The sequence below is a fragment of the Megascapheus bottae genome, chromosome 38, assembly GCF_031878675.1.
Source record: "Megascapheus bottae isolate mThoBot1 chromosome 38, mThoBot2.hap1, whole genome shotgun sequence".
Taxonomy (NCBI): domain Eukaryota; kingdom Metazoa; phylum Chordata; class Mammalia; order Rodentia; family Geomyidae; genus Megascapheus; species Megascapheus bottae.
The window spans coordinates 4,194,813-4,208,980 of NC_143546.1; the positions used below are offsets into that span (position 1 = coordinate 4,194,813).

General features: G+C 51.2%; 1 protein-coding gene across 1 annotated transcript; it reads left to right on the forward strand.

The window, feature by feature from the left end:
* Nucleotides 1-7,718: 7,718 nt before the first annotated feature.
* On the forward strand, nt 7,719-12,960 carry F12 (coagulation factor XII). Its single transcript, XM_090325418.1, has 14 exons — nt 7,719-7,818; nt 8,116-8,188; nt 8,989-9,088; nt 9,222-9,292; nt 10,140-10,250; nt 10,325-10,456; nt 10,534-10,638; nt 10,752-10,917; nt 11,026-11,204; nt 11,301-11,523; nt 11,636-11,772; nt 11,867-12,010; nt 12,313-12,461; nt 12,552-12,960. Exons 1-14 carry the CDS (start codon nt 7,741-7,743, stop codon nt 12,720-12,722), a joined length of 1,839 nt encoding a protein of 612 aa, XP_090181544.1. The 5' UTR covers nt 7,719-7,740; the 3' UTR covers nt 12,723-12,960.
* The last annotated feature ends 1,208 nt before the right edge of the window (nt 12,961-14,168 follow it).

Consider the following 14,168-nt stretch of genomic DNA (forward strand, 5'->3'; position numbering starts at 1 on the left):
CTCACAGACTTATCTTCCCCAGGCTGGCTTTGAACTTTGATCCTCAGATCCCAGCCTCCTGAAGTAGCTAGGACTACAGGCATGAGCCACTGGTCCCCATCTGCTTTATTTTCTTTTTTTTTTTTAAATTTAATTAATTAATGTATTTATTTTGCCAGTCCTGGGCTTGAGCTCAGGACCTGAGCACTGTCCTTGGACTTTCTCAAGGCTAGAGCTCCACCACTTGAGCCTCAGCACCACTTCTGGCTTTTTTCTATGTGTGTGGTACTGAGGAATCGAACCCGGGTCTTCATGCTAGGCAAGCACTTTAACGACTAGGCCAAACTCCCAGCCCCTGCTTTGTTTTCTTAAGTGAAATGTGAAATCAACAAAGGATGATTTATACTTGAAAATAATCACTAAAATCCTGCTACCAAAAGTTTAAGCCAGATTAGTACTGACTTGAACTAGGATGGTAGCAGTGGAGATGGTGCAAGTGGGTATGGCTAGGATGCATTTAGGAGTTAAGAGAAGCCTCTTAATGGGCTGCAGGTACAAAGGCTGCTGGGTTAAGTGAGAATGGACTGATTTCAGGATTAACAGCTCTTCCCAGAGCCTTCTGGGTAGAGAGCTGGATGTTCAATGGTGTGTAGAAAACTAGGTGTCAGTGGCTCATACCTGTAATCCTAGCCATTCAGGAGGCTGAGGTCTGAGGATCATGGTTCAAAGTCAACTCTGGAAGGAAAATCCTTGAGACTCATAATCACCAAAAAGCCAAAAGTAGATCTGTGGCTCAAGTGGTAGAGTACCAGTCTTGAGGAGAAAAGAATCTAAGGGACAGTACTTAGGCCCTGAGATCAAGCTCTAGTACCAGCACACATGCACGCTTGCACACACACACACACACACACACACACACACACACGCACCCTAAAAAGAAAATATAGAGGAGGAGGAGAAAGGTTTCTGCATTCAATATCCTACTAAAGCCTCCCACTGGCATTTAAAGCAACACTTTAGGGTGGGGAAGGGAAAAGATACAAGGCCCAGATTTTAGGGAGGCCTGGATGGTGGAGACCCTAGAATTTCATCATGAGGGTATTTTAAACACACAAGGCTTGTGATCAGATTTCTTTCCCTAAGGCGGGGGTGGGGGGGTGGGGGGGTGGGGGATAGGGGAGGAGGGCGCTGGATTGACGGCTCACCTGTTGTTTTGGAGCTCAGCCTCAGCATTTCCTCCCCATTTGGCATCCTATGAGGTGTAGAGACCCAACCCACTGCATTTCCGACGAAGGACATGAAAGGGTGATGCGGTGTTTTCTCAGAACTCTGGGAACTTCTTAGCACATTTTCCATATTTCCACCCAGATCTTTGAAGCCAAGCAAGCAATCAACACTTGGCATCGGGGGGATCCTGTAGAATTCATCTAGACATGAGGAGGAGGAAGGAGAAGGAAAAGGCAGAGAAGGAGGTGTTAAGCCGCCCTACGCTGGGGAAAAAAAAATCAGCTAAGTCTTCAGAATTGGCTTGGGGGTTGACAGCCAAATATTTCAGCAAAGCCAGGAGGTAGATCTTTCAGGAGGAACCATGAGAGAGAGAAGGAATTGGTTTTGGTTTTGGTTTTTTGCCAGTCCTGGGGTTTGAACTCAGGGCCTGAGCACTGTCCTTAGGCTTTCTCAAGGCTCGAGTTCTACCACGTGAGCCACAGCTCCACGTCTGGCTTTTTCTGAGTACAGAGGAATCAAACCTGGGTCTTCATGCATGCTAGGCAAGCACTCGGCAAGCACTCTACCACTAGGCCAAATTCCCAGCTTGGGTAGTGTTTTACCACTTCAGCCACAGAGCTACTTCTGGCTTTTTCTATGATTTAATTGGAGATAAGAGTCTCAGTCTTTCCTGCCTTGGCTGGCTTTGAACCGTGATCCTCAGATCTCAGCCTCCTGAGTAGCTAAGATTATTGTGTAAGCATAACCCACCAGCACCTGGTAGAATGGTTGCATTTTCACACTAGGGGATGCACGGAGAGCATTCCTGGAGCTGGTGTGAACAGAACTTTGGCAAATCACAGTAGTGAAGAGAAGACTTCACTATATATATATATATATATATATATGTACATGAATATAATCACACATATATGTACATATTATATTTTTAACTGGACCAGGGGCTTGAACTGAGGGCTTGAGTTCTTGCTTGGCTTTTTCACTCATGGCTCGTGCTCTCTCTCTCTCTTGAGTCAATCCTTCTATGTGGCATTTTGCACTAGCTTTGAACTAAAGACAAAAGGGGAGGCGGGTTTGGTGGGGCACGCCTGTAATCTTAGCACTCTGGAGATAGAAGCAGGAGAGTGTCCAGTTTGAAGCTCTGTTGCCTGAGCTACATAGCAAGCAAAATCTGTCCCAAAAAAGAGAAGAAGCTGGGTTCTGGTGACTCATAACTGTCATCTGAGCTCCCCAAGAGGCTGAGATCTAAGGGTCACAGTTCAAAGCCAACCCATGCAGGAAAGTCACAGTGACACTCTCTCTCTCTCTCTCTCTCTCTCTCTCTCTCTCTCTCTCTCTCTCTCTCTCTCTCTCTCTCTCTCTCTCTCTCTTTCTCTCTCTCTCTCTTTCATCCTGGGGCATGAGCTCAGAGTCTAGACACTGTCCATGAGCTTTCTTAAGACTAGTGCTTTACCTTGAGCCACAGCAGCACTTCTGGCTTTTTCTGTGTATGTGGTACTAAGGAATCGAACCCAGGGTTTTGTGCATGCTCAGCTAGGTGAGCACTCTACCACTGGGCCACACTCTTGGCCCCCTGAAAAAGCTCCAGGACAGTACTCAGGTCCTGAGTTCAAGCCCTAGGACTAGCATGTGCCTGAATGCACAGGTACACACAGACACACACACAGACACAAAGGATGGAGAGAAGGAGGAAGAGGAAAAAGAGGTGGAGGAGAAAGGGCAGTGGAAGGACAAATGGTGTCTTTGCCAGATAAAGGCAAGAGTCAGGGCAAGATGCCCTCCTACTCTTGTCCAAATCACTTGCTTAGAATCAAGCGAGTGGACAAGAAGCCTGGTGCAGGTGAGGCCCACATGCAAAAGTGTCTGTGTAAATTCCTATGAGCAGAGTTGCAGCCGTCTCTGCCTTCTGCCCATTCCCATTGCAACTTCTAAGCAAGGCCCCGCTCCCCCTCTCACCTGGGGGCCAGTGGTCAAGCAGGAGTCAAAGGCTTCCTGCCTCAGCTCTTCCCTTAGACTTACAGCTCCTAAGGGAGCTGTTATTTTCTTTTCCTTAAAGCCACTGCCAAGAACCAGTGGTTCACACCAGTCAAAGTAACTGTAGAAGAAGCTGAGATCTGAGGATGACGGTTCAAAGCCCACTAGGGCAGGAAAGTTCACGAAGACCCAGCCAAAGTCAGAAGTGGAAGTAAGGCTCAAGTGGGAGTTTGTGTTCTTGAATTTTACAAAGCTCAGGGACAACGCCCAGGCCCAGAGTTCAAGCCCTAGTACCAGAACAAAAAAAATAAATAAATAAAGTTTACTGACTTGCACAACTGATTGTGAAGAGGTTTGTTTTGTTTTGTTTTTGTTTCAGAAACTTCCTGGTAACGACATTTGAACTCTTGTATCAGTTAGGACTTTCGGTTTTAACTAAAATTGGCCTGGGCAGAAAAGGCTGATTTTTTTTTTTTTTTTTGCCAGTTCTGGGGCTTGAACTCAAGGCCTGAGTGCTGTCCTTGGGCTTTCTCAAGGCTAGCAGGCTAGAGCTCTACCACTTGAGCCACAGCACCACTTCCAGCGTTTTCTAAGAAATTGAACCTGGGTTTACTCTACTACCAGGCCAAATTCGCAACCCAGAAAAGGAAGTTTATTTTATTTGGAGCAACTGCAAATTGGTAGAGACAGGGTGTAGGAGGAGGTGGCTCTCTCTGGGGTGTGTGTGTGTGTGTGTGTGTGTGTGTGTGTGTGTGTGATGTTGGGGCTTAAACTCACAGTCTCACCACCCTTTTTTGCTCTCCTCAGCATTCTACTTGAGCCACAGATCCACACCTGGCTTTTTCTGTGATTTAACTGGAGAGAAGATTCTCACAGACTTTCCTGCCCAGGCTATCCTTGAACCTCGATCCTCAGATCTCAGCCTCCTGAGTAGCTGAGATTACACAGAGGATTCTGTCCAGTTGATCTTTACTCTGCCTGGACCCTCCTTGCCAAGATGGAGACCTATTCAATTTTGAGGAAAGAAGCCTTCTGGTGCCCCTCTGGGTAGAAGGCACCTATGTGGCTTGGTCCTGGGGCCAAGGTATCATACTCAGGTATAGAAAAGAAGTAAAAGGAAACAGGGTGTGATGGCTCACGCCTGTCATCCTAGTTACCCAAAAGGCTGAGATCTGAGGATGGCGGTTCAAAGCCAGCCCAGAGTCTGTGAGACTCATACCTCCAATGAATCATCAGACAGAAAGCAGGCATTGAAAGCTATTTCATTTCAGCATCTTCTTGTTCCAAGAAGTCTTCTGCTACCTGCCTCTGCCAGCAGAATTGGTAAACTGTTTTTTATTTCTCATAAATTGCCTTGTCAGGGAGGAGTCCTTTAATTCTGTGTTAGAAGTCCATTAAAATTGGTTTTATTAGCTGGGTGTGTCGTTACACACCTGTAACTCCAGCCACTTGGGGTCGGAAGAAGGCAGAAGGGTCTCTAGTTCTAGACAGGGTAATTTTACCTGGGTAAAATTAATGAGAATGTGTCTCAAAAATAAAATACGGGTGCAGGTGAAGTGATAGGAAGAAGGCTGTCTAATCCCTTGCAGTGAAGGGGAAGACAGTTACTTTTTTTTTTTTTTGCCAGTCCTGGGGCTTGAACTCAGGGCCTAGGCATTGTCCTTGGACACTTTTTGCTCAAGGCTAGCGCTCTGCCACTTGAACCACAGCACCACTTCTGGCTTTTTCTTTGTATGTGGCATTAAGGAATTGAACCCAGGGCTTCATGCATGCTAGGCAAGCTGCCTCTAGACTATGCTCCTGGCCCTGGAAGATAGCTGTTTTGTTGTTTATTTGCCAACGCTGTCCCTGAGCTTTTGTGCTCAAGGCTAGTGCCTTGAGACATGGCTTCATGTCTGGCTGTAGTTCATTGGAAATAAAACATGGACTTTTTTGTCCGGGCTGACTTTGAACTACTATCCCTAGATCTCAATTAGCCTCCTGAGTAGCTAGGACTACAGGATTAAGTCACAGGCACATGATTGTCTTGGGAAGATATATTTATTGCTTCATAAAACTGGGAAGTCAGGCTGGAAGCATGGCCTAGTGGTATAAGAGTGCTCGAATGGTAGAGTTCTCGCCTTGAGAAAGCTCAAGGACAGTGCTCAGGCCCTGAGTTCAGGCCCCAGGACTTGCCAGAAAAAAAATAGTAAAACTGGGGAGTCATTTGGGTACTTATTTATTCACTTTTTTTTTTTTTTTTGCCAGTCCTGGGCTTGAGCTCAGGGCCTGAGCACTGTCCTTGGACTTTCTCAAGGCTAGAGCTCTACCACTTGAGCCTCAGCACCACTTCTGGCTTTTTTCTATGTATGTGGTACCAAGGAATCGAACCTGGGTCTTCATGCATGCTAGGCAAGCACTTTAACCACTAGGCAACACTCCCGGCCCTTTCTTCACCTTTTTACATCTTCGGTGCTGGAGATGGATGCTAAGCAAGGATCTATGTGCTGGGCAAGTGCTCTATTTTTCCATGTCCTGTCACAGACCCATCTTAAGAAAACTTCTAATCACACCTCTAATCCTTGCTAATCAGGAGACTGAGATCTGAGGATCGCAGATTGAAACCAGCCTGGACAAGCAAGTCTGTAAGACTCTTATCTCCAACTAATCAGTAAAATGTCTCAAACAGGAATGGTGGCTCAAGTCATAGTGTACCAGCCTTGAGAGGAAAAAAACAAAGCTAAGGGATAGCACCCAGGCCCCAAGTTCAAGCCCCAGTATGGGCACCACGGGAGAGAAAAGATTAAGAAGATACTTAGCTAGCTGCAAGATGTGGAATCCCAATGTCGCCACAACTGGGTAAGGAACGCAGGTGCTGGTGGCTCACGCCTGTAATCCTAGCATGGCCTGTAAGGGATCCTGGTTGGTTCTCTCAGGAAAGCTTGCAGGGGTGATCCTGGCTCTGTCCTTCCCACTGGCTGGTCCACAGGGTGATGATAAGAAGCGTGGTCACCCTGGCTTCTGCGCATGCTCCTGCCATTGCAATCTGCTGCGGGAGGATTCCCAAACTGTAAACTAAATAAATCTCAACTTACGGGTTAGCCTGTCTTGGCTGTTTCATTACACTAATGAAAAGCTGTCTAATAAAACTCTCTCATGAGATTTGCAAGCCAGATGTCAGTCAGGGCTGCAGTATTCACTTGTGAGGTGGCACACACACACACACACACACACACACACACACACACCTCAAATTGACCCTAGTTGTCAGCAGAGGCTCTACTTTTTGTCCCAGGCCTGGGTGCTGTCCTTGAGCTCTTCATCTCGGGATAGCTTTCTACCACCTAGAGCCATGACACTATTTCAAGTTTCCTGGTGATTAATTGGAGATAAGAGTCTCATAGTCTTTTATGCCCTGGCTGGCTTTGAACCAACATCCTCAGATCTCCGCCTCCTGAGTAGGTAGGATTACAGGCATGAGCAACCAGCTGCAATACCTTGTGTGACCTGGGCTTGGAAGCCTCTTGCTCTTCTCTGTTTAAGACAGGTTTTTGTCCTTAAAGAGAGACAGAGCCAGGCATGGTGGCTCTGTCACACCTGTCATCCTAGCTATTCAGGAGGCTGAGATCTGAGGATCAAGGTTCAAAACCAACCCCGGGTACAAAAGGACCTGAGACTCTTATCTCCAATGATCCTCTAGAAAATGGGAAGTGGGGCTTGGCTCAAGGGTAGAGTGGTAGCCTGAAGCTGAAGAGTGCCCAGGCCCTGGAGTAGGGCAGAAGCCTGGAGCTGAAGAGCTCAGGGATAGCACCCTGGCTGAGTTCAAACTGAACCCCATGACCCACAAACAAACAAACAAACAAACAAACAACGCGTGACAGATGGTCTTCAACATCTCCAAGCTCACCAGTCTATCTGCTTAATGACTCCAGGATAAAGAAAGTATGGTTTCTTCAAAGTCCCAGCCAAAGTCCCAAGGCAGATCTGATTGGTCTAGCTTGTGCATCTGCTTATTGCCTCAGCCAATCACTGTGATCCAGAGATGCTGCGCTCTGATTGGCCAGACACACGCCCCACCTCCCAACCCTAGCCTAGCACTAAGGCCCACCTCATCTTCTGGATGCTATGGCTTCACATTTTAATGCCTGGCGTTTAAGCATTTTCCTCATGGTATTATAATGGAATTCCATAATTACCTTTAGACCTCCGCACCTCTACTGTTAAGTGACCTTACGTTCAGATAGTCAATTAAACTCTCACCTCAGTCTCCTGGGTAGCTGGGGTGACAGGCTGGCTTCCAGCAAGACTTCTCTTTGGTCAGCGTAGCATCCTAAACAGGACGTAGAATATAAGAACATCCTTTATCTACCCCCAGGCTCCTTATCCAGGAGAGGAAGTAGCCATATCTCATTACTCTACCCTCCCTGGAGCTCCCATAGGGATCCACAGAGAGCAACTGGCTTTCCCTAAAGCCTACCTCCCAGCAGGCCTTGCAGAAGCCTGGCCAGGCTCCACTTCCCAGGTCCCAGAGATCTTTGACCAACCCTATTGACCTGTGTGTGTGGGCAGACAGCAGGACAAATGGACAGGCAGACAGGCGCCATGAGGGCTGTGCTGCTTCTGGGGTCCCTACTTTTCAGCCTGGAGTCAGTGCTCTCGGTGAGGCTGGGGGAAGCCCGATTGGGCCTTGAGGGACCTGGGAGGCCTTGACCCTTGGCTTTCTGGCCTAGGTGACTGAGGAGGCCCAGAGAGCTTGTCAGCCATGTTGATAAGGGCCTGACCGACATTTGGGACACACACACACACACACACACACACACACACACACACACACACACACAGAGGGCCTAGGTCTTGCAAGAAAAGAATTCTCTGTGTGAGGAGACTGGGATGTGCCGAGGATCCGGGAGAAGGCAGAGCTTTCTGAGTGAATCTCCTGCCTGCTCTCCACTGCAGAAGCCCCCTTGGAAAGCCCCCAAGGAGTTTAAACTGGGAGCCAAAGCTGCAGCTGGAGCACCCACGGCCGGTGGTAAGTGGTGGCGTGGCCTCACCCCTTAACTTAACCCCACTCAGGAGACCAATTTGGTATGTACAATTTCCAGGCCGACTCCAGGCCCTTGGAGTGAGGGGTAGGAAACGCCAGATGTCTACTCGGTATGAGGCCTTAGACCCTTGGGGTGGGGGGCAGATTCCTGAGCCACTTCTGATGCCCAGCTAGTGTCTGGCTGGTCCCATAGGGGTATGTTGTTGGTGCCATCAGACCTTGGCTTCCTCATTTCCCTCACCTTCTCTGTCCCCGCGCTCTCTTTCACTCCAGGCTAGCACTCTATCCCTTTGAAGCACAGCTCCACTTCTGGTTTTCTGGCGGGTCATTGGAGATAAAAAGTCTCAGGGATTTTCCTGTCCAGGATGGCTTTGAACCATGATCTACAGATCGCAGTCTCCTGAGTAGCTAGGATTATAAGCAGGAGCTACTGGAGCCTGGCAGTGAGACTCTCATTTCTAGATAACGACCAAGAATTCACAGAAGGGAGCTTCGGCTCAAGTGGCAGAGTGCGTCTTAAGTGAAAATGCTAAGGGACTGTCTAGTTCTTGAGTTCAAATCCCAGAAACTTAGCACGCACGTGTGCACACACACACACACACACACACTCACACATTTCACCTTACTCTAGAACTGTACTTCTTAGGCAGGATGTGTTCTTTGAGTAACACAAGCCTTTGCACAGGTCTTCTTTTCCCCACTGAGAGCTTGAGAGGCAAATCCCAGGTACCTGGCCCTGGGGTCCTGGGGTGCCATTCCTCAGGGGGGGGACATTGTTCCTGCAGTTGTCACCGTCTCCGGGGAGCCTTGCCACTTCCCTTTCCACTACCACAGGCAGCTGTACTACACATGCATCCATAAGGGCCGCCCGGGTCACCGGCCATGGTAAGACTCCCTACTGGGTCAACAGAGGATATGGGAGCCAGGGGTTCTGGATGGTTCTTGGGGAGGGGAGGTTGTGGCTAGGGCAGGTGGGCCAGCTCTGGGCAGAGGAGGCAAACTGCATCTGTTTCCACAGGTGTGCTACCACACCCAATTTCGATCAGGACCAGCAGTGGTCGTATTGCCTGGAACCCAAGACCGTGAAAGGTACTGCAGGAACCATCCACGTCTACACGTAGGGGATTTGGAGATCCCCCCCCCCGGCTCCCAGCCCCCAGTACTCTGCAGGAGCTCCGAAGGAGAATTCCAGAAATCAAGAGCCCCAAGTTGCAGAGGAATAGAACAAGGCTTGGCAATTTAGGAGTCTGGCTTTCAGTGGTAGAGGGTCTGCCTAGTAAGAGTGAGTGAGTTCAAAGACCAAAAAAAGAAAATAAATCCAAAGTCAAAGGAGGAGGAGGAGAAAGAGTAAGAATCTGGGGACTGGTGGCTTCTATCTGTCATCCTAGCTACTCAGGAGGCTGAGAGCTGAGGATCATGGTTCAGAGCCAACCCAGGCAAGAAAGTCCATGAGACTCTTATCTTCATTGACCCAGCAAAAAAGATTGAAATGGAGCTGTGGTTCAAGTGGTAGAGTGCCAGCCTCTTTTTTTTTTTTTTTGCCAGTTTGGGGCTTGAACTCAGGGCTTGAACATTGTTCATTCTCAAGGCTAAGACCTCTGCCACTTGAGCCACAGCACCACTTCTGGCATTCTCTATGTATGTAATACCGAGGAATGGAATCTGGGTTTTCATGCATGCTAGGGCCAAACTCCTGGTCAAGAGTTTTCAGTCTTAAGCAAAAAACCAAGTGACAGCACAAGGCCCTGAATTCAAGCCTTGGAAAGAAAGAGAGAAAGAGAAAGGAAGGGAGGGAGGAAGGAAGGAAGGAAAGAAGGAAGGAAGGAAGATTGGTTCCTATTGGAACCCGTGATCCCACGAGAAGTGGGCTCAGATAGGGTCTTGGATAGGGTGCTGTGACCCAGCTTCCATGCATCTCCTGGCTTCCACCTCTCAGACCACTGCAGCAAACACAGCCCCTGTCGTGGAGGAGGGACTTGCGTGAATCTGCCCAGCGGCCCCCACTGCCTATGTCCTGAGCACCTCACCGGGAAGCACTGCCAGAAAGGTAAGGGCGGTGGAGCCTGGAGAATTAGGCATGGCATCAGCTTCTGGGGACCACAGACCCTTCTATGTCCCCAGAAAAGTGCTTCGAGCCTCAGCTCCTCCGTTTCTTCCACGAGCACCAGACGTGGCTTAGAGCTGAGCCCACAGGTGTGGCCAGATGCCAATGCAAAGGTCCTGAGGCTCATTGCAGGCCACTCGCCAGCCAAGGTAGGTGGATGGATGGTGGATGGAGCGGGGGGAGGGTAAGTCCAGGGGTGACTCAATTGCTCTTCCCACCCCCCCAGCCTGCAGCAGCAATCCTTGTCTGAATGGGGGTCACTGCCTGGAGGCCGAGGGCCACCTCCTGTGTCGATGTCCTGCGGGCTATTCTGGACCCTTCTGTGACTTGGGTGAGAGGAGGCAGGAGATTGTCCTGCACGGGCAGGGCTTGCCACTAGAGAGCAGCTCCTGACCGTAGAAAGCTGTCTGTCTGTCTGTCTGTCTGTCTGTTGTCTGTCTCTAGACACGGAGGCCAAATGCTACAAAGACCGGGGTCTCAGCTACCGCGGTGTGGCGGGGACCACAGTCTCCGGAGCCCCATGTCAGCGATGGTCCTTGGAAGCCACCTTCCAAAATGTCACCAAGCACCAAGCCCTGAGCTGGGGACTCGGCCACCACGCCTTCTGCCGGTGCCCAGGCTGGGGCAGGGGCAGGATGGGGTGAGGGGGAGCACCTCTTTTACTTCCAAGGGGCTCCCCAAACTCTGAACAGCACCCCCTCCTGTCATGGTCTGGCAGGAACCCAGATAATGACACTCGTCCTTGGTGCTTCGTCTGGAGTGGCGACAGGCTGAGCTGGGAGTACTGCAGGCTGGCACAGTGCCCCTCTCCGCCTGCTGTCCCCCTGGGGAGGCAGGACCTGCCCAGGCCATCGACCCTGCCCCCCACCCAACCTCCTCTTCAATCCCAGACCCCAGGTATGGAGGCAGAGGCCGGAGGTCCGGGGAGAGGGCGGGGAGGGGGGCAGGGTCTCCCCCCCTCCCCATGGTCCTCAGCCTGGCATCCCCGCACAGCCTCCTCCAGGCAGGCCCCGGCCTTGCCCAGGGTGGGCTCGCTGGCCTGCGGACAGCGGTTCCGGAAGCACCTGTCCCCGCTCAGGCGCGTGGTGGGCGGGCTGGTGGCTCTGCCAGGGGCGCACCCCTACATAGCCGCCCTGTACTGGGGTCACAGCTTCTGCGCTGGGAGCCTCGTGCACCCATGCTGGGTGTTGACTGCTGCACACTGCCTGCAGAACCGGCAAGTAGCATTTGGTGGGGAAGGGGGGAGTCTCCTCCCATCTCCCCATGGGGTGTTGAGTTGGGGAGCAGAGGCCTGAACAGGCTCCCTTCTCCCCGCCTCACCCACCCAGGCCGGCGCCCGAGGAGCTGAGCGTGGTCCTGGGCCAGGAGCAGCACAATCAGAGCTGCGAGCAGTGCCAGACACTGGCAGTGCAATCCTACCACCTCCACCAGGCCTTCTCCTCCATCACCTACCAGCACGACCTGGGTGTGTGGGGTGCCCTGCCTGCAGCGGGGCCCGTGGGGCGGAAGGGATGGAACCCCCCATGCCAGCCTCACCATCGCTCCTGCCCGCCCCTCAGCCCTGGTGCGCCTGCAGGAGGGCGCCGATGGCAGCTGTGCCCGCCTGTCGCCCTTCGTTCAGCCCGTGTGCCTGCCTAGCGGCCCGGCTCCAGCCTCCGAGGCCTGGATCTGTGAGGTGGCCGGTTGGGGCCACCAGTTCGAAGGTAAGCACACACCCAGAGGGTGAGACACAGGACACCGGGGTAGGCCGGAGAAGTCTGCAGCCTTGGCACGACCCACGGGGACCTCCAGATGTGGTGCCCTGGTGACGTGTGAGTCTGATCTGCCCAGAAAACTCACTCTGTGTGTGTGTGTGTGTGTGTGTGTGTGTGTGTGTGTGTGTGTGGCTCAGGGTCTGGCTTACGAAGTGGTGATCTGTCTTGGGCTCGCTGGATGGGTAGAGATGCACCTGACTCATCTTTGCCCTGGCTGCCAGCGTCCTCAGGTAAGTTCCTTGCCTTGGCAGGGGCAGAGGAATATTCCACGTTTCTGCAGGAAGCGCAGGTACCTCTCATTGCCCCGGAGCGCTGCTCTGCCCCCCAAGTGCATGGCGACGCCATCCTCTCGGGAATGCTGTGTGCTGGCTTCCTCGAGGGTGGCACAGATGCGTGCCAGGTGAGCCCTGGGGCCTGGCTGGCATCTTCCCACCAGCCCATCAAGAGCAGGGCGACGAGGTGACTGCTTTGCTGTATGGACTTCATCCAGGGAGACTCAGGAGGCCCTCTGGTGTGTGAGGAGGACAAGGAGGCTGAAAGCCGACTCACTCTGCGGGGCATCATCAGCTGGGGCTCGGGATGTGGTGATCGCAATAAGCCAGGCGTGTACACGGATGTGGGCAGCTACCTCGCGTGGATCCAGGAGCACATGGCCTCCTGACCTGGCCTGTCCCTCCTGGATGGTTCTGCAGTGGAGGGCTGGCTGGAGCATGATCACGGAAATGCCGATGAAAAATTGTGTCACAACCCCCCTCCCCTCCCAAGGCCTCTAGCCAGAAGCCAGGACCCGAGGAAGAAAATAAATACTTGGGGAAAAAAAAATACATTCCTCAGAGAGTCGATGGGAAGTGCAGTTTCAATAGAACAGGTGCAGTGACGTGTTAACTTGAGATTTTCTTTTCTTTTCTTTTTTGTATGTATGTGCTAGTCCTGGGACTTGAACTCAGGGACTGAGTCGCTGCTATTTTTGATGAGCAATTGGATATGACAGTTTCAAGAACTGTCCAGGCTGGCTTCAAACCTTGCAATCTCAGATCTCAGCCTCCCGAGTAGCTAGGATAACAGACCTGAACCACTTCTTGAGAGCTCATGTTTCAGTTAAACATCCTGAGTTTGGAACCCCAGGCCAGATGCCTGGAGACTGTTCCTCACAGGACTTCACCATTTTATTTGCCTCTGGTGTACATTACGTTTTTGAGGGGATTTATGCGCAAGACATATTGGAGACCAATTGTTTCAGTATTTCTAGGGAGGGGCTTGAATAATGGGCAGTCTCTGAAACTCCTCAGGTGATGCCACATGAAGTGACAAAAAATAAGAAAGGAAAAGGAAGGAAGGAAGGAAGGAAGAAAGGAAGGAAGGAAGGAAGGAAGACAGGCTTCATATTACAGTGGTGGTGAGGATCCTGAGGTTGGCAACTGGAAACACTTTTCAGAAATCAAGTTCAGGTTCTGAGAGGGGCTCCTGAGTGCACCCCATAAGCCTGGCCTATGTTGTAGGGGTGCCAGTCTTCCAGGAGGCCATCTGTGTTCAAGTCTGGCTTCATGATGAAGGGTGTTTGGGCAACTTAACAGGAGGGGGACACCTTTCGTCTGGGGTTCCTCAGTAGTGGAGTGAGGGGGTACTGGTGGGTAGTGGGCAGAGCCAGGCACTCAGCCAGTGCTAGGGGCAGAAGGGAAGAGCAGTAGGTCTGTTTGCTTTTTTTTTTCTTTTCCTGGCCATTGTGGAACTTGAACTCTGGTCACTGTCTCTTGAGCTGACCGCCCTACCCCTTGAGCCACAGCACCACTTCCTGTCTTCTAGTTCATTGGAGATCAGAGTCTCACAGACGTTAGTGCCCGGGCTGGCTTTGAACAGTGATCCTCAGATCTCAGCCTCCTGAATAGCTGGGATGAGAGAGGGGTGTGTGATCACATCCGGCTTTCCTTATTATTATTATTATTGTTGTTGTTGATTTTATTTGTTTAGATGGTACCACAGAATTGAACCCAGGGCCTCATGCATGCTAAGCAAGCTCTCTACCACGAACCCACGTCCCCAGCCCAGCCCTGTTTACTTCTCTGTGTGTGCGCTGGTCCTGGGGTTTGAACCCAGGGCCTGGCTGCTG

Excerpts from the sequence above, each read along its gene's own strand:
- F12 (XM_090325418.1), top strand. The coding sequence starts at position 7,741 with ATGGACAGGCAGACAGGCGCCATGAGGGCTGTGCTGCTTCTGGGGTCC. Across the intron at positions 9,293-10,139 it reads GGAACCCAAGACCGTGAAAG|ACCACTGCAGCAAACACAGC; the intron begins GTACTGCAGGAA and ends TCCACCTCTCAG. Across the intron at positions 10,639-10,751 it reads TGGACCCTTCTGTGACTTGG|ACACGGAGGCCAAATGCTAC; the intron begins GTGAGAGGAGGC and ends GTCTGTCTCTAG.